Below are 24,003 nucleotides of genomic sequence, written 5' to 3'. Positions count from 1 at the left end.
AATAAAAGTATATTTTGATTCAAAGACTGCTCTAATAGCTGTCTTTGATCCTTGAATACAATTATTTTCCTGTAAAATACAACAGTTGAACGATTCACCAAAGACGAGCTAACTAACTAACTAATATGGTATTTGAATTTGGCAAAGTGTGCAAATTATTTTAGACTTCTCCAATGCGCTGTTGAGGAACTTTTTAAAGTAAAACTACGTATAAGTCCGTCTTTGTGACAGTGACGCTCCTCTAAGTTTGGCTGCACAGTGAGCAGAGGTCAGCTGCTACAGTAAGTAAATCAAACTGAGTTAACTCAGTTAATTTTTTTTGTGTATTATGAAATTTAAATTAATCTCCATAGTTAATGCTTTAACTTTGACAGCCCTAATTTTTTCGATCAGAAAAACACGGCGCTTGAAAAGGGGTGTGTGGACTTTGAATATCCACTGTAAGTTCTAATGTTCACGCTGAGAAATGGAAGGTAGTGAAGTGAGGCAGAGAGATGGGCTGTGTTGCTTCATGAAAATTACCTCTGAGTTTGTGGCTGGACCACGGTAAACACCTCCAGATGTTTGAGCTCTATCTATGACGGATAATTTACAACTCTCCGTACTGAATCACTTACTCTTTGCTCCCTATGCAATGTCCAGTTTAATGTTTAATCCAAACACAGACAGGATGGTCGGGCCAAGCCCTATTTATGGGAGGGTGGTTACTTGGATGCAGATAAGTTGTTGCAGATCAGAGTGTACAAGTACCGAGATCTGTCAGACTAAGCTCAGCCAGGCAAGCAACACAGAGGACCTCCGGTACACCCGCCAACATGCCAAAGACCTCCACGTCCAAGGCCTTCGCCGCTGCTTTTGGCATCCTGACTGTGTCTGTGATTGGCAGCATTGTCACTATGATCATTATGTACAAAACTGAGATCGCGACAATGAACCCGACGCCACGACCGACCATCCCATCCACCACTATGGGACCACCACCTGTCATGCGGCTGCCGACAAATCTTGTGCCTGAGAACTACAAAATATTTCTTCAACTTCATCTCTACTCCAAAATCATCGAGGAAGTTAATGTCACCACTCCCAACCAGACTATGCTGTTCACTGGTAACTCGTCTGTACATTTTCATTGTGTTGAGACGACACGGAGCATTCACCTCCATAGCCGAGACCTGAGGGTTTATAATCCACTGGTGAAGAATGAAATTACAAAAAAGAAGATTGGGATATCTAACATGAAGCATCATACAGATGAAAGTGATTTCTTGGAGATCCAGTTAACGGATACTTTGAAGGCTGGAATGAACTACAGCTTGTTTCTGACATTCAAGGGAGCGATATCACAAAATCTTCAAGCCTTGTATCTAAGCACATATGATGAAGGTTTTCCACATTCTGAAGATAATACGGAGAGGTAAGTGTGCGAAAAAGTTTGATGAATAAATCTGTTTGAGTACTATTTTCAAGGTAATATGTGAAAACAAATTTAGACTGTCATACTAAAAGGTTAAAGATTCTCTTTAACACTTTGTGGTTGACATAATACAGGCTGAATGTGTGTGTATTAGGGCTGTCAAAGTTAAAGCGTTAATTTTGGAGATGAATTTAAATGTTAGAAAGCGTTAAACAATTCCGAGAACGGCTGAGCAAGTGTAACAGCACATGCTCCAAAAAGGAATACCTATTTGGATTCAGGGATTATCGTTTTGAAACTTTGAAAATAAATATATAAATGATAGCAACACGCAATGTTTGCAATTCGAATATAAAAGATACTACATCACAGACAAAGTCCGCTGATAGTGTAGTGGTACACACGCCCGAGTTGTGTGCGGGCAGCGTGGGATCGATTCCCGCTCAGTGACAGTGTCTATGTGTGCCCTGCGACTGGCTGGCGACCAGTCCGGGGTGTAGTCTGCCTTCGCCCGTTGACGGCTGGGATAGGCTCCAGCAACTCCCCGCGACCCTGTATAGGATAAGCGGTTTGGAAAATGACATGACATCACAGACACTACGTCTCAGATGCAGGTAAGCTAGCTGTGTAAACTGTGAAGCTAAGCTAGATAGGTTAGCTTGACAGTTCAGCTCACGACTGTCTGCTCAAATATCAATTAAACTTCATGTCAGTTATCTATATAAATGAGGGGACAATAAGGTTATAGCTCATTAGACATTATGATATAATCCATACCATCAAAATTGTGATTTAAGGAAAGACATGTAGATATAACTTGGTTTATTACAATATTTATCATTACAGTAACAGTATTCAAGTGGAAATTAACCCAAACATATTTTTTTTCATGAATATGTTCCCAGCAGGCTCACTAGTTGAAACACAGCATTCTGATTAATAGTATTTTTGTGCAATATGAGTTAAGCAGCAAAATCCACTCGTTTTTAGCCATCTCAGTGGGCGACCATTTTGTCATTTCTGTTGACTGAAAATGACATCACAACCACACAGGGCTCAGGTAATGACCAATCACGGCTCAGCTTTATAAAACAGGTTCTTATTCCACAAACACAATATTTATCAGAATGCCCTGTTTCAACTAGTGGGCTTGCATAGAACATATTCTTGGAAAAAATATGTTTGGGTTGAGTTCCTCTCTAAGGGCTCATGTGCAAGGAAGGAATTAACAAGCAAGTCTCAAGTCGTAACCTTCAACTCTCAAGCAATTTAGTCCCAAATTACTGTGGGGAAAAAAAGTCAAGCAAGTCGAGTCGCCACCAAATTTCAGTCGAGTCAAGTCATTAATTGGTTCAAGCAAGTCAAGTCATACAGTGCTCAGTCACAACATAGATTGGAGTGATAGTTCTTTTTTTTTTCACTGATCATCATACAAATAAAATGTTTTTATTCATGGGTCTAAAAAATATGTGAGCACACAAATACCATCTACAGGTACTATGTATTTAAGTACTTGTGGTCAAGACATTTAACTTTTTATTCATAGATTTCTTGCCAGTACACATCTGCAGCCAACAGACGCCAGAAGAGTGTTTCCCTGTTTTGATGAGCCGGAAATGAAAGCTGTGTTTGATTTGACAATCATTCACAGAAGAAACACGGTGGCACTTGGAAATGAAGCTGTGGCAGGTGAACAAATACAAATTAGAATGCAATGATGTAAATGTGGTTTTGAAACAAGGTAAAATGTATACTTTAATACAGTCTACTTACCCCCACCCCCTTCTTTCAGACTCTGGTCTTATAGAAGACTGGGAAGTCACTCATTTTCATCCCACACCAAAAATGTCTACATACTTGTTGGCGTTCACAGTTTCAGAGTTCACATCCATTCCATCGACGCACAACCGTGTGAAAATCCAAGTAAGTTTACTTTGACATTAAACTGGAAGTCAACCCAAACACATTTTTTCAAGAACATGTTCTATGCAGACCCAGTACTTGAAATACTGTGTTTGCGGAATAGGAGTTAATTCATACGTTTTTAGCCCTCACCAGAGGTGGCCATTTTGTCACTTCTGTTGACTGGAAAGGACATCACAGTTGCTCAGGGCTCAGGTAACAACAAATCACGGCTCACCTGTTTTCTGAACCTAAGCCATGATTGTCATTATCTGAGCCATGGACAGCTGTGATGTCATTTTCAGTCGACAGAAGTGACAAAATGGCCGCCCCCAGAGATGGGTAGATTTTGCTGCTTAACTCATGTTCCACGAACGCAATATTAATCCGAATGCCTTGTTTCAACTAGTGGGCCTACATAGAACATATTCTTGAAAAAAATGATTCCTTTAAGACACATTGAGTTGTTTTGCTGTGTTGACTGGCAGTATCTTTATCTTCCCTTTCCACTGCCATTTGTTTAGGGACTTACAGTGGACAAAATTGTCAGTCCCCTTCCGTTAAAGAAATAAAATACGGTGTGTGTGTGTGTGTATGTATATATATATATATATATATATATATATATATATATATATATATATATATATATATATATATATATATATATATATATTATTATTGTTGTTGACATTCATTCATTCATTCATTATCCATACCGCTTGTCCTCACAAGGGTCGCGGTGTTGTTGACATTTCTTCCTTTAATGGAAGGGCACCATCTATTTTGTGTGTGAATGTCATGAAAAAAAAAACGAAACTAGACCTTATGTATTGTGCCCTCTATGATTTTCTCATGCAGATATTTGCTCGACCAGAGGCTACTAATGCTGGACACACTAAATATGCAGCAAGTGTTACTGGAAATATTCTCATGTTCTATGAGAAACAGTTTGAAATCAGTTACCTTCTGAAAAAGCTCGGTAAGAATTTATGCAATGTCTTGATGGATAAAATTCATTGTGTGTCGACAATGTGATGATATAGGTGAACTTTTATGAAAAACTCAACTCAACTAAACTGGTTACAGTTATGTATCATAATTGGTGTAATTAATTTGAATCGCCTGTGTCATTATGAGCAAGCACTTACCAACATCACCAAGCACGAAGGGTTTATATTTCCTAATGTGGTGAGTCATGTCGAATTTGATTCTTACTCTTTCTTGGGCATTAACATTGTGTATATGTGTAACCTTGGTGACCCGTGCAACTCTGCTGTAAACATTTTTATCTGTCTAAATGTCCAATGACAACACCTGGCTTTGTTTTTCTTTTTTCAAGGTATCATAAAACCCTTATTGATAGAGAGGGAGGAGTAAAATAAGTTATCTGAATGTTATCTAAAAACAGTTTGTTGTGGTAGCTGATACTCAAATAACTGATTCCACTATTCGCATATTTCATTTCTTTTCATCTCAGTTGCGCTACAAATACCACTGGTGAGAGTAGTAATTCTCATGTATTTCATTGTAATCTTTTCACACCTGAGCTCTTCAAATCAAATCTTCAAAACCTGAGAAGCTTTTCTGTTTTTTGAAAATTAAAATAGTATGTATAATTATATTAATAATAAATTATATTTATAATATATAATATAAAATATAATAATTTATAATAATGAATATTATACATAAATAATATATAATTTAGTGTCTAAACCAGGGGTAAACCTTTTTGAAACTGAGAGCTACTTCTTGGGTACTGATTAATGCAAAGGGCTACCAGTTTGATACACACATCTAATGTATTTTAATAATGATATATGATATTTATTTATGGGAAGACAGTATTCATATTACAGATTCATAATAATTACTGATGCTGATAGGAAACAGAAAAATATCAATATGTAACACTTTCTTTTGTATTAATCTGTTTACATTTTCAAATGATGACTTCTACAACATTTCTAGGAAGTCACAATGTCTGATCACTGGTGAGCTGTTTCTAGAACAGGCTTGCGGGCTACTCATGTGGTCTTTGTTGCTAATTTGGTCAGTACCGGTAGTGTAGGATGCAGATTTTGTCCCCAACTTCTAAACATCTGTATTGTATTCCCACAATGTATGCGCCTTGACAGGGTTTCTGAAAGAAGAACCTCCCTCTTACTTGGTGGACGTTTAAATGTGCTTAATCATTCCCCCAGATCAAATTGCACTGCCAGACCTATCTGCTGTAGCGATGGAAAACTGGGGACTGATCACATATGAAGAGGGAGTCTTACTGTATGAAGAGGGAGTGTCATCGCTGTTGCACAAGGAAACAATCTCTTATCTCATTGCACATGAACTGGCACACCAGGTTAGTGAAAAACAAAAAGGTTTCAATTACCTACAACTGATTTAGTCAAATGTTTCAGCTTTCCCTCCCAACGCTGGAGTACAAAAAACTCATTTTGTGTGCGTGGGTACGGTATGGTATCAACAGTCCAAAGACATGTATGTTAGATTCATAGAATACTGGTTGTCTTTCTAATAAATGTCCATTTTCAACTATGTTGTGCTGCTATTGACGCTTCAGCAGATACTATATGAGTGACGCAAAAACTACTGCTCGTCCCTGCGGTCGCTGGCTCATCAATCATAATAGTATGATAGATGAAATACATTTATGAAGCCCTGAAACACTGACCATAAAATAATGAATCAAACCTGCAGTATTTTACAATTTGTTCCAGTGGTCTGCACTCATGCTCCTGTTAGTCTATTCTAAAATCAAATCAAGTAAAAAGTAATCTTCCTGTGACCACATGCCACGTCTCAATAACCTGCCAGAAGTAAATAAGAAAATCCCTCGTTCTCTTTTTTTGTAGTGTGTCACATTTCGACCTATGTGTCCCATGCTGGAGCACTGTAACTTGTGCCTGTTAACATTCTGTCTCCTTTTGCTTGCAGTGGTTTGGAAATCTTGTGACAATGAAATGGTGGAGTGAAGCTTGGCTAAACGAAGGCTTTGCCACCTACATGTCAACCTTGGCACTGGACAAAGTTGAACCTACCTTTAAAGTTGTAAGTTTGGATTTATATACAGTACAGTATATGTACAGTGTATAATTTGCCAAGTATTTTAGAGTACAGATGGATTGGGCAAGCGACGAAAGAGTAATTTGAGAGTGAAAGAACAAGGATGAGCTTGGGTGTGTGTGCCTCTGTATGTGAGGATGGTTGTGGTGGGCCATTTCTATTTTCTGTTTTTATCTCTGTGAAGCACTCTGATGTAGGAAGAGTGCTGTGTAAATACAGTTTGACTTGACTCGAGAAGTTGATACTTCTCGTGAGTCTTCTAGAGGCATTATGTGATATGTTGTCTGTCTCCCCCAGAGAGAAATGTACATCATGCATGAACTCCATGCGGCACTTGAGCAGGACGCATTGGCCTCTTCACATCCTCTTAGTGTCCCACACGAAAACATCCAGTCCACTTCACAGATCCTTGGGATGTTTGATGTTATATCCTACTACAAGGTATACCCAATTGAGTAAGATAAGACTATGTGTACTTTGGATATTAGCATTCATATGACTTTTTTTTTTTTTTTTTTTTGCTTTAGGGAGCAATTGTGCTGAGAATGCTGGCAGACGCTGTGGAGCAAAGAGTTTTCGACAAGGGAGTTAAAGTAAGTGTTGACATACCCTTGTTGGAATCAGCACAAATTATATCCTAATTATTGTATGCCTGCGGCATTATCAAATTAAGGCAAAAACTTTCACAATGTTCCAAAAAAATCAAGTTTGGTACGATCAGCGCTTGTAGAGCATAACAGAACATTTGAGACAAACCTCCCAAAGCCAAGTGCAGGAACAATGCACTATGGCTACTTTGCATACCGCTCAGTCCGCCCACCAGGTTTAGGGATGAGTGAACCTATTGACAGCAACAAAATCACTTTATATCCCAACATCTGTTTTGCGTTTTGTCTTTATTTACTTTGTAGAATACAAGCCTACATTTTCTATGAAATCCATCCCTTCTGAGGTTGCAGGTTTCTTCCTCCTTTCATTTTTTTTCGCCCCCTGTGACTTCAGTGTTGTATTCTTTAAAATTACATCTGGCGAGTCAATTTCACAGACCAAAGAAACGTTTACAGTCCAAATTGAAGAGGTTATGAGGCTCAAAAATGTCAAAACAATAAAACGAATAAATTTCAATGTAGTGTTTACCACTAGAACAATAGGAAGTGAGATGCTGTATCGTGTAAGTGTAATAGTTATGACCATATAATATTTCCGTTTGTCTTTTTTCATAAATTTGCAAACATTTCTACAATTCAGTTTTTTTCTGTCAAGATGGGGTGATGCGTGTACATTAATGAGGAATAAAATGAACTCTTTTGGTTTTGGCAAATGGCTGCAATGACACAAAAAGTGAAAAATTTCAAGGGGTCTGAATACTTTCCATGACCACTGTATCGACCTGTATCTATCGATCCATCCATCCATCCATCCATCCATCCATCCATCCAGTATGGTGCAAAAGTGGTTAGTCTGTCTCTCTCACATTTCTTGTGCTTTGGATTTGATTGTGCTTTGGATTTGAATTGTGGTTGCTCAGGCTTCCTCCAGCATTCCAAAACCATGCAAACAGAAATAAGACAAAAAAGACCAGAGAAATATATAAAAATAAACATTATATTGATTTTGTTTGTTTGTTTGTTTTATTGATTTTTTTCAACATATCTGATATTGAAGTAATCCAAACATAATTAAATATAGTTAAGCTATATTACTTTAGTATTATGGCACTTGGATTACATTACTAACTACATTTTAAAAAGTAACTGTATGTACCCACTTACCCGTCAGCACACAGATAGGCTCCGAAAAATTGTAATATCGGGTTGGGGTGGGGGGCACCATCTGACTTTTCATCTTAGGGCACCCAAAGGGGTAGCAACGGCCCTGCTTCTTTCCTTGCCTTCATTCTCATCTGACGACCTAAAATGTTATTTCTGGAAATATTCCCAACTGAGAGGGAAGCAAAACAAACCTCAGAGTGGATCATGACAAAAAATTCTACTGCTGCTGGCAGATGTTTTGCATTTTCCATCTTCCTTTAATGTTCTCATATACAATAAAATAACAACAACATCAGAGAAAACAGCCCCGGAGGGAACCTAACCCATTTTCTCTCCCTTTTTCATCTTTCCAGATGTACCTCAGTGCCTTTAGATATGGAAACACTGACCAAGATGACCTTTGGGGCTATATACGAAAGGCAAGTTAACAAAAATCATACAAGACCCCCCAAAAATATTTTAAAAAATTAAATTAAAATATTACAAATCCTACCCAAAGGAAAAGCATCTTTTACACTGATCTGCTATGCGTTCAGGCTGTTGTTGATGATGGTGGTCACACTGATGTTGCCAAGACGATGGGCACATGGACCAATCAAAATGGATATCCTATCATTACCATCAACACTACAAATGGAGAAATCGACCAGAAGCACTTCCTCTTCAACAGTTCATTGGACTCTAGGTATGTTATGTTATGCATTTGCTAGCAAAACAAATAATGACTTGGTAAGTTGCTCTTATGGTCGGCAAACAGCCGAAGTATGGATCACAGAGCTGGCACCACCAACAATGAGTAAACCAACAGTATTTAATAAACCAAAAGTGCACATGACTGTGAAGTACCAAAAAAATAATGACCAAAAATGGAAAACTATGATGACAAAATGTAGTCGCGAAAAAACATTTACTGAGAGCTAACAAAGAAAGGTCTACGGAGCAACAGGGGAAGGAAGGCACGAGTTGTACTAAACATGAACACAATCCAAACTGCATAATCCAGAGGAAAGTTTTACTACTCAGCGCTTGCTCTTCTATGACTCGGGAGACAAATTTGAGATTCTAACCTAAGCCTAATTTTTTTCTCTCTTTTGTGTCTGATGTTTCTCACATGTTTCTACTAAAATTTAATAGGAGAATTCCTTAAAGCGGAAGTCAACCCAAACATATTTTTTTCAAGAATATGTTCCCAGCAGGCCCACTAGTAGAAACACGGCATTGTGATTAATTTTGCGTCAATCACAGCTCAGATTCAGAAAATAGGTCAGTCGTGATTGGTCGTTGTGAGCAGTTGTGATGTCATTTTCAGTCAACAGAAGACAAAATGGCTGCCCCCAGAGATGGCGAAAAATGAGTGCATTTTACAACAATAATTGAACAAACTATTATCATTGACTTCTGATTTCAGGACAAATAAGCCAATCATTTGTTGTGTATACCAGTACAGTTTGTAATAATACGATGAGAAAATTAAATATTAAGTTCGTTTCACCCTCATAATGGCTCTCTGAGGGAAGCCGTAACTACAAAGTGCCCCGTGACAAAAATGAGTTTGACACCCATACTTTACACACAGTCAATTGGCTTCATAAGTCTATAGAAATGGCACATGAGCTAGCGCACAAAGGAGTTTCTCTTTTGGGATGAATAAAGTCATCTAGATCTGATAGGGGGGAAAAAAAGTGTCTTTTTAAATTTTTTTATTTTCTGTTGTTTTTATTTTACATGGTTGATTATTAAAACTTACTTTCATGCAATGGATTACTTGAAATTATTCATTTAACGTAGAAGACCTTTGTATCTTACAATCAGCGCGAGGAATTCATTCTACATGTAATAGAAAAAAAAGTCGGATTTCAATAAAGTCAGTCAGTCGGAGAATTAAAATGTGGAGGGTTCTTCATTTGCTCTGTCTGAGCTTAGTATGAGATGCATGAACTGAAGCTCAAATAAGAGTACTGCATATTGAGTTCATAGAGAGATTTCACTGAGATCACAATGAGAAATATGTCAGCTCGTTCAAATCTCTTCTAAAACTCAAGTGCATTTTATTGCCCTGTTGTCTAGAAAAAGTAAATGAGACACGTTTGGGATCTCCTTTGACCATTTGGTTTCCTCTGGGAAGGTAGAAGCGCAGAAAACGGAAAATCACTTTTATGTTCTTGCATAAAAAAGTACTTTGAGTACCTATTTTTCACCTCTTTTTAGCCTTTGTCAATATGTATTTTAACCGAGTGTCACACTAAAGGACCGCAGACCAGACCCAGCCAGCGTCACAAACCTGAAAAAGACGAACATTGCATTGAATGCACAACTGACGCATTCTGTTTGTAAATCACGACAAAGTGTAGCATCAAGACAACTCCAGTTTCAGTTCCAACCAGACCTCCAAAGGCAACTTCAACTTTAAAACGGGCTTGACTCCCCTTCAGTCGCTCACATATGAAGATTATGTGGTCCACATTAGGAGTAAATGTGAAGGAAATTCCACCATCTGTTTGAAGGCAGTTTGAATATTATGATTACTGTGCCCATCTGAAGTTTCAACCTCCCTGACAAATTCCTGATGGAAAAAATGAGATATTTGGCAAGTTGCGAGTCATGGAATTAAGCCTCCTTGCCTCTATATTATTTTATTGGTTGTGTGAGTGAGTGCAACCAGACATCAAAATTTGACTAGCCACAATATTAGACACAGCTGTACGGTGAGAACCAATGTAAGAGATGTTCAGTCTTCTTTGACAGGGTCTGATATTACTGTTCAAATGATCTGGATCATTATCAGGCTCCTGTAGAGCTTGCAGATGAGCTGATCATTTGAACCAGGTGTGTTGGAGGAGGGAAACATGTAAAACATGTAGGGTAGGGGGCTCTCGAGGACCGACGTTGGCGTCTTAAAGTCTTAAACTCTGATTATTGTCTGTTGTTTTGACTGTTCAGTTTTTTGTGGCACATCCCAATCCGAGTGATGTCAAATACGTCGGGAACTACTCTCGTCTGGTTGAAGACCAGGAGTGACGGTAAGAGAATAGCAAATCTTTTTCTTTTTATCCAAATCAAACCTGTGAAGATCGGAAAGGAACAATCGTAGTAGGTCTAAAATCAGTCACACACAAATATCATCTCCGTTTGGATTTGAGTGTGCCTTATATAACAGTCTGTGGTACAATTTGGCATATTCTATATATCTCCTTCCCTCTTTCCACTATGTCCTTTATTTGTAATGATTTCCTTATGTTTTTTTGAATTTTTCAACATAACCAATATTTCCTTTGGAACAGTTAAAGGCCAATTCATTTCTAAGCATGGAAAGTGGATCCTTGCAAATGTCAATTGTACTGGATATTACCGCGTCAATTACAACCCAGAGAATTGGGAACAGCTCCTCATGCAGCTGGAATCAAACCCACATGTGAGTACTAAGCAGGTTCAATAACGATTCCTGATTGCAAAAACCTTTTCGCAGCTATCACAAGTTTTGTGTTCATTTGATTAAATGGCCACCACTTTAGGCTGAATTGAACCCGTCATGTAAATTACATGTTGTACACAGTTGTTTTCAACATGTGTCTCATCTTGTTTTTTGCTGTCTAGCACATTCCAGTGATGAACAGAGGGCAGCTCATTGATGATGCATTTCATTTGGCAAGGTATTACTACTGCTATATTCTTAAATCTTTTAACCTAAGCATTGGCATCATTAGACCCCACAGATTAATTTTCTCTGGATCAAGGCAATCAAATATGGTTTTGTTCACCCGCTTTACTTTTTTTTTTAGGGCCCAAATTGTTGATGTGACTCTGGCTCTCAATACGACGTGGTTCCTCCGCAATGAGAAAGCTTATATACCCTGGGAGTCCGCAGTTCACAATCTTGAGTACTTTGTCCTCATGTTTGACCGCTCCGAGGTGTATGGCCCGATGCAGGCATGTTCCATAATGAGCAGCTTAAACGATACTACTATTTGTCACATTTTTTTCGAGTCTTTTCACTTTGTAACTGATTTGTTTACCAAGGACATCAAAATGTCTGTTATAAAATCAAACTAAAGGTAGAAAAATGTGCCTGAGAAATTGCATTGATGGATGCATGCACTCCATAACACTGTTTTTCCTTCAGGCCTATCTTCAAGCTCAAGTTAAAAACTTGTACACTTCCTTCAGCAACTTCACAGACAACAATGAAATTCCAGAGGACCATTCCTTACAGTAAGGAGCAAATGTTTCCCTTGCACTAAAGTTGGGTTTGTATTTTTACCAGTTTGATGTATATAGTTTAGCAAGCACATTATATAGTATGTATATATTAAAGTGGATGTCAACCCAAACATATTTTTTCAAGAATATGTTCCACGCAGACCCAATAGGTGAAATAAGGCCTTCTGATTAATATTGCGTTTGTGGAATATGAGTTAATACACCCGTTTTTAGCCATCGCTGGGGGCGGCCATTTTGTCACTTCTGTTGACTGAAAATGACATCACAAATGCGAAGGGCTCTGGTAAGGACCAATCACAGCTCACCTGTTTTTTGAAGCTGAGCCATGATAAGGGCTCCTTATCCGAGCCCTGAGCATCTGTGATGACATTTTCAGTTGACAGAACAAAATGGCCGCCCCCTGAGATGGCTAAAAACGTGTTGATTTTGCTTATTAACACATATTCCACAAACACAATATTAATCAGAATGCCTTGTTTCAACTAATGGGCCTGCATAGAACAATATCCTTGAACAAAAAAAATGTTTGGGTTTAAAAGTCACTCAATTTTTTTTTAAAATTAATGATTAAATCATTTACTTTTTCTGCAGTAGCTCATGGTTTGTTCTTTAGCCTGTCCTGGATGACTTCAGGCAAAAAGTGGGGTACAGACAGGTTGCTGGTAAATCGCAGAGCACATACAGACAGACAAGCAATCACATGCCAATGGGCAATTTAGAGTATAGTGTATTAACCTACCAAAGGAGGAAACCAAAGGAGGAAAGAGGAAATTGGAGCACTGGTACAAAAACGCAAGCAAGCAGATCATGCAGGCTGAGCGACATTGAACTCCAGAATCATTGTTGAGTATGGCTTTTGCTACCATAACAACAAGGGGAGGAGTCAGGGTTTACGATGAGGCAAGTGGCTTCCCCTTGCAGACGTGAATCTTGAAGTGTGGGGGAAAAAAGCAAGTGCCTGTAAAGATATGCAAAGGCAATAAAAGCATTTCACTCGTGGAGAATCGTGCTTGTAGCACATGTAGGGGACACCAAACGCAAACGCCACGTTGGCAACTTTTCCAAGCAATCAATTAAGTGGTGGTTAAATTGTGTTTGCCTCACAGCTTGCTGTGCGGGGTTAGCATGTTTTTTTCCACTTCTCCACAATCCAAAGACAGGATTGATAGGATTGTTTAAATTGCAGAACCTAAATTGTCCATAGGTGTGAATGGTAATGAGTACAGAGTGTACCCCACCTCTAGCATTAGCTAGGATAGGCTCCAGATAATCTGTGACCTTAATGAAGATCAGCGGTTTAGAAAAAAGATGGATGCATGTTGTTGTAAATTCTTGGCTTGAAATCAAGCCTGTTGATACCACCAAACCTTTCAATTCTTTAGTGATGCTTTTCCAGGCTTTCACCATGGCCTCTTTTAGGTTTTTGTTTGTTTGGGGAGTTACTAACTCTCAGTCAACTCTTGACGGATAAAATTCAGGATCTTGCTCCTATTCAGAGGTTTTAGCCATTTCCATCACTTTAGTAGATGTTGAATATCCCTAAAGGTGGGTAGGTAGGTGCTTGGGTCAGTATGTAGACATTCAGTGCCATTTATTGTTTGAAAAATCAATGAAGCAGGAAAACACCTGTCACTCACATGCTGTCTTTGCTAGCCAATCAATACCGTATAACAAACGAGGTTAACGGGTCACTTTACAAAACAAATAACACTGGGTTTCATTTCAAGGCACAACCAGATCACAGCCATTGACGTAGCTTGTTCCAATGGACTCCAAGAATGCATAGACAGGGCAACATGGATGTTTGATGACTGGATGAATAGCAACAATAGCAACACCAACAGGTATGGACACACCTGGCCACGTGTTATAGAATCAACCCATTTCTTTTTTCTGATTGTCTTGAAATATTCTAACAGTGCAGTGCTCTTAAATATGTCAGTGGCTTTACTCACCAGCAATCGCTTAGCAAAGTTACATATCAGTTTTAGGCCAGTGACTAACTGTCAAAATGTTCTTTCATTTTTGAGATGGCCCTATCGGAGGCACAGCAAAACCTAACAATGTTTTTCCTCATCTTTAAAATCTCCAATACACAAAATGGATTCTTAAGAGACATTGGTTTCCTGAAAACATTAAATTGATACATATTGTTCTACATCCCAAATCTACAAAAGAACAAAAATACAGCTTGGCCATAAGGGTGTGATGGCATATTAAGTCAAGTAAATGAATAACACATACTCCGGTAGCTTTGAAACTTGACATTAATGTGGTCAGGAATTTGCTTTACCAATTAGAAAAGCCTGGATGTGAATATCTTCATGTGTGAAAGTGTAGCATGTAGCGACCTATGAACACCACAATGCAGAATGTGCTCATTCACTTCATAGTTGCTTAGCCAGGGGGTGTCATTTATTTTCATTGAATTTTAAATTGAATAGTCAGGTTAAGTTTTAGTTTCCATGACATCCCTGCTGACTGCCAGAGGCGGTGCCTAATAGCACAGAATGTCCTGATTCGGCGCGTCATAGAACCGTGGTTACATACGTAACTGTCGTTTTATTAAAAGGATGATAAAGCCAAAGTTCAGTGCTGTCACCTGTGTGTGCTATTGCCGAATCATAAGCCTCAGTTATTAACATGATTATCTTTCCCTTTTAATCTTTGTTTCCATAGGAACTGTATAATACATGTGTCATATGAGAGTATAATTTATTAACTGCATCACATCGGGCTGCACTTAGTCACTTAGCTGCAAAGTCACTTCCTTGCTAAGGTTGAAGTAACATTGAATCAGTTAATATGCCGTCTGTACGTATGCAATGCAGTATGTACCGTATTCTGAATGTTGCCATAGAATTGTATGAGAACTTAGTTTATGACTGGAACAAAATGTCAGGCATCTTAAGACGTCTAATAAATTGTAGTTGACACAAGACATTGCAGGGAGACACGCTTGAGGCGGTCAAGTGTAGGGACACCGGTGCACACGTGCTGGCAGCCTGAGTCAGGTATATTTTTTGGTAAGAAATAAAAAAAAAAAAAATCATTGGTTTCCATATTATTGTCGACTTATCGCCAACTTAGACTTTAGTAGTTAACAGCCAGCTACTTCTATGTTGCAATAAGTTCCAGCCTTATACCATTGTCATATTTCTATTCTTTGCCAACCAAAGGTAAATATTTGTTGAGGCAGGACAAGGAAGCACACTTTTGTAGGCAAATTGAGCTAAAATCACACAAGTCAAGTGTGACCTCTGCTTAGTGCTCGATGTCAGACTTTGGATGCATATTTTCCTGAAATATGTTTTGTGTTCCAAACTGGATCACCTTTAGGTGGGTTTACAGAACGTCCATAGGAAGTAATAAGACAACAATGCAGCCTAGACATTGTCATCATGTTTCGTGTGTTGTTTGTGTTGCACAGCATTCACCCCAATTTGCGGTCAGTCATCTACTGCCAAGCTGTGGCCGCTGGGGGAACAAAAGAGTGGGAGTTTGCTTGGAATAAGTTCCAGACCACCAGTAAGACCTCAGAGAAAGACCAGCTTCGTAAAGCGCTGTCATGCACCAAGAAGATCTGGCTTCTAAGCAGGTGACGCTAACAATGACCAGTTCCAACCTAATGATGTTTCATATTAAATATGAGAAAAGTTTGAATAACATAATATCTTGTTTTATTACGGCCACAGAAATGGTAAATTCCAAACTAGAAGACGAGCTAAAGAAAGTCTTGGTTATTTTGCAGATACCTGGATTACACTTTGGACCCTGAGAAGATACGACTGATGGATGTGACGTCTACTATTAACTATATTGCCACAAATGTGGCAGGACATGGATTGGCCTGGAATTTCATTAGAGCACACTGGGACTACGTTAGTCAGGGGTAGGTTCTTTTTTCACCCTTTAATATATCTGTGTTGTCATGATGGATGTCAGAACATGAAATGAAATTTGACCACAACAGACAAGCAGAACCCCCCCCCCCCAAAAAAAAAAAAAATTATATATATATCACATTTTTTTATGAGCCACAGTGGCTTGTTTAAATTAGTTGACATCTAGTACAAAGGTCAATTGTAATCAGTACTTAACTTGAATTCTTTCTCATAAAGGCCACAAGGAAGTGGCGCTGATTCATTTCAGTTGAAATTTTAATGACATTGTCAGTATGTTTATTCAAGCTTTCCAACTTTCAGTACAAATATTTTCAACATTCCAATTATGTTGTTTGTAATGTATTGTTTTTGTCTGTCACCAGCGATGGAGCCAAGCTGATAGAGGGTGTGACCAGAAGATTCTCGACTCACTTCGAATTGGAGGAGGTAATCTATCCTTAGCAGTCATGTTATAACAAACAGATCAGAACAGTACACATAGATCAGAAGATGAGTCACTCAACTGAAGCTGTAATTACAATCATGGGCTGTATACTTAGATTTTTCTTTGTGCTATAATGCTTATAATTTTTTTTTTTTTTTTATATATATCAACAATGCTGGATGGCGTGACAAATTATTTCATGACCATGTTCATTTTTGGTCTCACCAACAAGGCAATTATAGGAACTTAAAGTGGAGGTCAACCCAAACATATTTTTTTTCAAGAATATGTTCAATGCAGGCCCACTAGTTGAAACAAGGCAATATGGTTAATTTGAAATATGAGTTAAGCAGCAAAATCCACCAGTTTTTAGCAATCTCAGGGGGCGGCCATTTTGTCACTTTTGTCGACTGAAAATGACGTCAAAGACCCAGGACTCAGATAACGACCAATCACAGCTCATCTATTTTCTGAAGCTGAGTTTTGATTGGTTTTTAGTTATCTGAGCCCTGAGCAACTGTGATGTCATTTTCAGTCGACAGGATTGACAAAATGGGCGCCCCAGAGATGGCTAAAAAACAGTGGATTTTGCAACTTAACTCATATTCAACAAACATAATATTAATCAGAATGCTGTGTTTCAACTAATGGGCCTGCACAGAACATATTTGTAAAAAAAAAAAAAATGTTTGGATTGACTTCCGCTTTAAGGGTTTTCTTCAATGGGTGGGATGGGTTTCTTTTTTTTAATTCTGCATTTACATATGTTCCTGGCAGCTATTGCTCACTTTTTAGTTTGAGCCTTTGCATACTTTTTAGCTGATGATAGGAAAGACCTAACTGTTTTCATATTTTAAAAACTGTACCTCTTAACCTCTGCAGTTGAAGAATTTTGCCACAAAGTATGATCTTGGTGCTGCTTCCGGGGCTGTGGACCAGGCAATTGAGCAGGTCAAAGTCAACATCCAGTGGGTCAGCGAGAACAAGGATACCGTACTGGAGTGGTTTCTAAGCAGGACCGATTACGACATTTAGCATCTGTTTGGTCTATTCGAAGGTGAGGGCAGCTTTGAAATGCCTTCCTCTGAATCTAGAGCAACTCTGAAGACTAGTTCAACCAAATGGACCCAAAAACTGACTGATGCACTTTTCTAAAACCCAATTCCTAAGATGAGTACAGAATGTAAGCAAAATGCAGATTACAGTACAAAATTAAACATACTCTTTTCTACTAAAAACAGTAATCAATACGTATTGTTATTTATTTATAATACATTGTTTCAATTCAAGAGGAAGAGATGAATAATACCAATGTCCATGTCCATGTCCAGCTTGTACATATATCAGAGCCAAAGAACAGAATTTCAACTGTGTTAAAAAATACAGGTAATATCAGGTTTTATCTACCAAATAATTTATATACAAGGCTGAAATGTAGTCCTTCTGTACAATGGAGTGGATATCAGAACATATTGGAACCTTATGGTCAGTGCTATCTAATATACAGGTGTGACAAGGCCCGATTCCTTACAGGTTTTATTTTTCTAATATAATAAAACAGCAACAAATTCAGTGTACCTTTTCATTGATCTATTCCATACAGCAACTGCTGACCAAAAACATAACAATGAGTCCAGAAATGCAAATAATGATGGCAGTTTGTGGTATTTATGTTTATTGTTTACATAACATTATTTTATTAGGGGGAAAAAAGCTACAGATGATATTTTGTATCTTTAAGGGCAAGAATGGGAAACATTTATGTATAACGTGTGTTTGCAATATGTATGTTTGTAGTCATAAATGACAAGAAAAGTGGGGACTACTCACAGACAAGTGATGTATTCAAAAGAATTGTAGAAAAATAAAATTAAATTAAAAAAAAGAGCACAGAATGTCCATTTATTTTACAGCAATAAATCATCAACTAAATTGACAAAAGGCGCATTGATGTTTTATTGTTATAAAATGGAGTTCATGTATGGCAACTCATAATCTGCAGTTGTGCTGTTTGTTGCCCCCACCCCAACACCACACCCCCATTTTCAGTGTATGTGCAGTTTCATGGATATTATATATTTAATAGTATTAGAGTTTATTAAAGATTTTAAAATTGTGTATAGCTGCATTTGTAGGGGATTATGGTAGTGTGGAGTTTCTGAGAGACTGAGGCACAACTGGCGTGGGAATAATTTGCTCTCAATCTTCCACCATAACTACTAATCAATCACCCTAACTACTAGGCACATGCAGTCAATAGAGCCATGAGTATCTTAAAGATCTGCCTTAACATTAGGTTAAAAAACACACAGGCACACACACATACATTCACACCTACATACATATATATATACTTGTTTTGTAGATGCCTGGACTCTGATCAAATCTGAGAAATTTTGACAAAATCGGATTATTTGGGTCAAGTTACAGCAGCTTTTGGTGTCATGGCGAATCACCAGATTTCTGGCGCCGTATAGGCTACGCCCTCTGGTGACAACAACACTCACAACATTCGGTCTAAGGCATGATCAACGTCTTGAGGCTTTTCTAACAAATTTTCAACTGGATCCGTTAAACGGGCTTGGTGCAGCACATTAAAATGTAAAAAAATGACATTTGTTTATGCAGTTAGGTTGTGCTGTATGCATAACAGAGTTATTATCATATAGATTTAGTCTTCAAGCTGTGACTATTAATATACATGTGAAGTTTGGGATATTTTTGTAAGCATGTACAGGGGAGTTATGAAACATTTTCTCTTTTGTGGCGAAGGAAATAGGAAACTCCAAATTTGGTGCCCCGGCCATCATATAGTATTTAAAAAACTATTGTTGTCTCAGGTCTTGAGATGGTACGGCCCAAATCTGAAGTCTGTTGGATGAACTCTCTAGGACAAGGGCGCAAAAGTATGACTGGTGTGTTTGGTGTTTTTTCGTAGACGTTTAGGCCCAGAAAAATGTGATTCATTAGCATAATAATAATAATAATAATAATAACAATAATCAAATATTATAAATATATAATAATAACAACAATAATTTTTTTTTATTGTTATTATTAGGGCCTGAACAGCTGAGAGGTTTTTAGTTTTTGTCGGACGTATTATTATTATTACTATTATTCTCTAATAATAATAAATTATTATTATGATTATTATTATTATTTCAGGGGACTGAAGGACGGTTTATTGTAGATTATCTTTTTTGGGTCATATTCTTTTTAATATTGTTGCATTATACTTGTACACAACCTCTCTTGGAAGGAATTCAATCTGGTGTAGTATGGTGGGTTTGAGCCTTCTTTTTGATGCAACATGACTAATGCAGATATGCATAAAAGTTGCAGAGCAAGTCAAATAACAGAGCTTGTGTGGGTGACTAAATATAACCATAATTCTTGTCAGTTTTACTCAAAGGAGAAAGAACACTCCAGTCTCACGTTGTAGGTGTGAAGGAAGGGTTCACGCCAAGGCCACATGTGCAACAAGTTTGGTGTCTTGTAAGCTACGGAAGCAATCTGATCCACGGTATCGAGCTCAAGTTGAGGCGGTTCAATCTGGAGATGGGCCAAGAGTACAAGGATGATGATGTCTTCTCTTTAGTCGTCCTAAGAAAGAAGCAAAATAGTCAGCTTTTTCATCCCTTTAGATACCATTTGCAATACATCCAATTTTGACTTGTCCACACCCATGAAAGTTGCCCGACCTGTTTCCATACTAGCTTTTGAGAAAAAAAACTATCCATACAAATAAGAGCGAGTGACTGCATATGCCTAGTCCTCGTTTGAGACTGAGAACTTAAAAACTGACTATTTTGCTGTTGAACCGCACCCTTCTGTACATTGCTCTTGCAGCAAACAATGTACATATGTATAAACTCGCTGCCCTCACCCATTCATCGTCCTGCGGTCCCTCTCCTTCACCTCCAGGCTTCTGAGTGTCATCTCCTCTAGCTTTGTTGGCCAAAATCTTGTCTGTCCACGATGCTCCAGTATTCTCGTCCCCAGCAAAGTTACACTTGGACACGGTGCCGCCATCTACTTTAGCTAAAGAGACTATAAACAGGAATTGGTCTAATTAATTTCATTCATCTAAAACTCAAAAGTGTTTCTCAAAATATGGCAAAATATGACAGCTGTAGAACTGAGATCATCTCACCCACCTCCACACCTTCCCTTTTCATTTTTGTTTGGTTTTTGGACACAAACTATTAAGAAGACCAAATGTATATTATTATTTTAGGTCAAACTCAGAGTTGTTTGAGTTTGGAACATCACGGAATAGAGTAACAGACCTCAACATAAAGGCTTATGCATGGCCAACAGAAGGTTGCCATAACACTATTTATGAATGAGGCAACGCCAATGAATTTTACTTTCAAGAACAAATGTCACAAAATGTCACAAAAATGGCAAAAAAAAAAAAAAAAAGATGCGATGGAGTAGTTGCTATTTTGAAATAATTATTTCAGTGGAAAGAAATTTTATTGAGTGACTTTAATTTCTTTAAATATCCTGGTCTTTTGGTAAAACTTTTCTGAAATCATTAGTTAGAACCTAAGCAAATGTTCTCTAACATAAAAAAAACATGTTACTTTTTGCTTGTAGAGCCTTATGAAATAGGTGAAAAATTGGTCACATCATCGCCATACAGACTCACATATAAAGGGGCTGTTTCCTCTAGTCTTCAGTCGAATGTCTGTTTCAGTCTCCAGCTCTGTTTTGTCCATCTCACATTCAGGGTACCAGAAGGCCCATGTCCCGTCAGGTCTGAGCTTGTCGGTTAACTTCACCAGCTCGGCTTTACGTACAAGCGCTGACAGCTGCTCCTCTGACAGGATGTCTGACTCCCCTTTAGATTCCACCTCTACATGGAATATATGAAAACACAGGCACACACATGTACACGTTAGAGGAAATGAACTTTTTTTTTTTTAACTAGTTGGATTTTCAGGTGTTTGGTCCATTTCCATCCTTGTTAACAAGTGAAAATAAATTTGTACCTACGTACCCTATCCAGTGTATCTGCTCATTTAAGGAATCCTTTAAGACCTTTTTTAAGATGCATTCAAATCATATTTAAATTGTCAGACTTATTAAATATTTAATTATTATGAAGGAATACAAAACGACGATGAAAGTGAAAGAACATATTAAGAATGTAATATTGATCATGTACAGTAAGTATCAATTGGGCTTTACTTACTGTAGGAGGACATGAGAAAGCCTGTGTTGACCTTTCTGGTGTCACTGAAGTTTGGTTCAATCTCTTTCCCACTAGGGTCATACTTTCGCCGATGGATGCGTCTAGGTTTGATATAGAGCACATAGTAACGAACCTGCCAAATGAAAGAATATTTACTGATTTTTGTTGAACTGTATAGTTTTGATTGATTCAATGTGTAATATTTTTGCATTAAGTTTGTTTGTTAGAGAAAACATGCACGGGTCTGTAGACTTTTCAGTTTGTAAAGAACATCATAGATACATTTGTCAATGTCAACGAATATTAATTTGAATCAGGGGAAGGGTTCATTTCCCATATGACTTCTCTGTAGTTTACTGATAAAGTGGAGCTTCCACTTTTTCCATTGTGAACAATAAGTCTTCGTACAGTACCTTCTGATTGTTGACGTCAGTCAGAGCATGTCTTGAAACATCAACAAGCATTCCTTCGAGAATGACTCCAGGTCCACTGCAAAAAGAACAACGAAGCAGTAGTTATATATGCACGCAACACAAACAGTATTTTGAATAATTTGTGACACTCAATGTAACAATGCAAACATAAGAGCAATAGTTAATATAAAATACAGTTCCTTTAGAAGTCATATTTAAATGCTAAAATATGCTGTTATTGTTAAATGCAATAACAACGATGACGTCACTACATTGCAACCAAAAGTTAGTGTACTATGCACGCATGCCCCCTCGTGGCCAAGAAGTCAGAAGAAAAATCAAGATTAAAAACCGAATGCTCTTTCTGGATTTTCCGTACTTGAATGAACACTAACAATTAAATTAGGTTCTTTTATCAAGATCAAGGAAAACAGTTTTTCCGCTCTGATTCTTACAACGGGAAGAACACTGTAAATCAGAGGAGAAAAACACAATTACATTAGTCGAAATAGTTGTGAAATTATGACAATCGTTCGCTCATAGGAACATATATGAAGCACAATGGTGTAAAATCTGTATCTGGATGTACTCAGTTGCATACAAGTTTTCACCAACCTTTCATGTGAGACGGGTGACCACACACGGTCATATTTCTCATTGTGTACGGGTTTGTTTTTTAACGATGTATTATGATAGATCCGGCTCATTTTCCACAAATTATACTGCTCAGTATTCCAAACAATCCCGTCGGTGTTTTTCCTGAAACTGACATTTCCGGTTCCGCCCAAATAAACTGCGCGCTTGGTTTTGACACGGTACGTACCGGAGGCGATGAGTAATGTTGCCATTATAGTAAGTAAAATTTGGTGGAAAGGGTTGTCATTTGGCAAAGTGAGAGAGCGAGAGAGATGAAAAACCTCTCCGTGCAAGGATTAAGGTTTACATGAAAAATCCAACATGAGAGCATGAGCTGAGATTAGAACGCAGGATTTCTCAGGCTAATGCTGCATTCGAGGAAGGTGGGAAATCGGAAGAATTCCACTTGGTCGGATTGTTCCAGTTCCGACCTCAAAGCGTTTGAGATGAATGATAAATTATTTGTTGTTCTGGTTCATCACAATATATTTGGACTCCCAGCAGACTTTCTTCATAATTTCCTTCATTTATCCAAATAAAACTTATCTTCTAAGCATTCATTCATTTCACCAAATAACTTAATGCAGGGAGATAACGGCACACCAGTCAGTACACATCACATTGTGTTGAGTGAAGGTATTTGGAATAAATAAATTAATGCAATAATAAATATAGATAAATATATGTTTGTAATCTTGTAAATTATGTTAGAAGTAGAAAATAAAGTATTAAAAAGTCACGAAGTGTGAACATTTGTGAACATGCGAACATCCATTATTCGAAACGCTTATCCCATTTGCGTCGGGTGTGTTGAAGTAGGGAGAGATCCAAAACAGGCAGGATATGCCTCTCGAGGAACTGGAGTTCCCTACCGCTGGCTTATCCTTATAAGGGTCGCGGGCGTGCTGGAGCCCCCAATCTACTGGTCACTTGAAAGTGGCAGGTCTTCACCTGTTCTTGCTGCCAAGTCATGGGCCCATGAAACTGTGTGGCTCTATTATGTAAACTACCTGACACATTTTCTAAAATAAG

At 38.0% G+C, this 24,003-nt stretch overlaps 2 protein-coding genes across 2 annotated transcripts; one reads left to right on the top strand and one right to left on the bottom strand.

Moving 5' to 3' along the window:
- Positions 1-744: 744 nt before the first annotated feature.
- anpeplb (alanyl (membrane) aminopeptidase-like b) lies at positions 745-18,604 on the top strand. The gene is made up of 20 exons (XM_086028469.1): positions 745-1,414; positions 2,961-3,103; positions 3,207-3,337; positions 4,178-4,298; positions 5,524-5,678; positions 6,272-6,385; positions 6,698-6,841; positions 6,928-6,993; positions 8,526-8,591; positions 8,709-8,857; positions 11,113-11,192; positions 11,454-11,584; positions 11,767-11,822; positions 11,952-12,099; positions 12,293-12,381; positions 14,118-14,234; positions 15,821-15,988; positions 16,142-16,282; positions 16,658-16,721; positions 17,602-18,604. Exons 1-20 carry the CDS (start codon positions 816-818, stop codon positions 17,752-17,754), a joined length of 2,835 nt encoding a protein of 944 aa, XP_085884595.1. The 5' UTR covers positions 745-815; the 3' UTR covers positions 17,755-18,604.
- arpin (actin related protein 2/3 complex inhibitor) lies at positions 17,964-23,176 on the bottom strand. Its single transcript, XM_086028470.1, has 6 exons — positions 22,951-23,176; positions 22,336-22,411; positions 21,923-22,055; positions 21,377-21,583; positions 20,609-20,772; positions 17,964-20,325 (listed from the first exon to the last, which is right to left on the bottom strand). The coding sequence occupies exons 1-6, from the start codon at positions 23,040-23,042 to the stop codon at positions 20,317-20,319; spliced, it is 681 nt and encodes a 226-aa protein (XP_085884596.1). The 5' UTR covers positions 23,043-23,176; the 3' UTR covers positions 17,964-20,316.
- Between the last annotated feature and the right edge of the window lie 827 nt (positions 23,177-24,003).

Source organism: Filicampus tigris, chromosome 4, assembly GCF_054856515.1.
Source record: "Filicampus tigris isolate MCC_2025a chromosome 4, RoL_Ftig_1.0, whole genome shotgun sequence".
Lineage (NCBI taxonomy): Eukaryota > Metazoa > Chordata > Actinopteri > Syngnathiformes > Syngnathidae > Filicampus > Filicampus tigris.
This window is presented reverse-complemented; position numbering and strand designations above follow the sequence as displayed.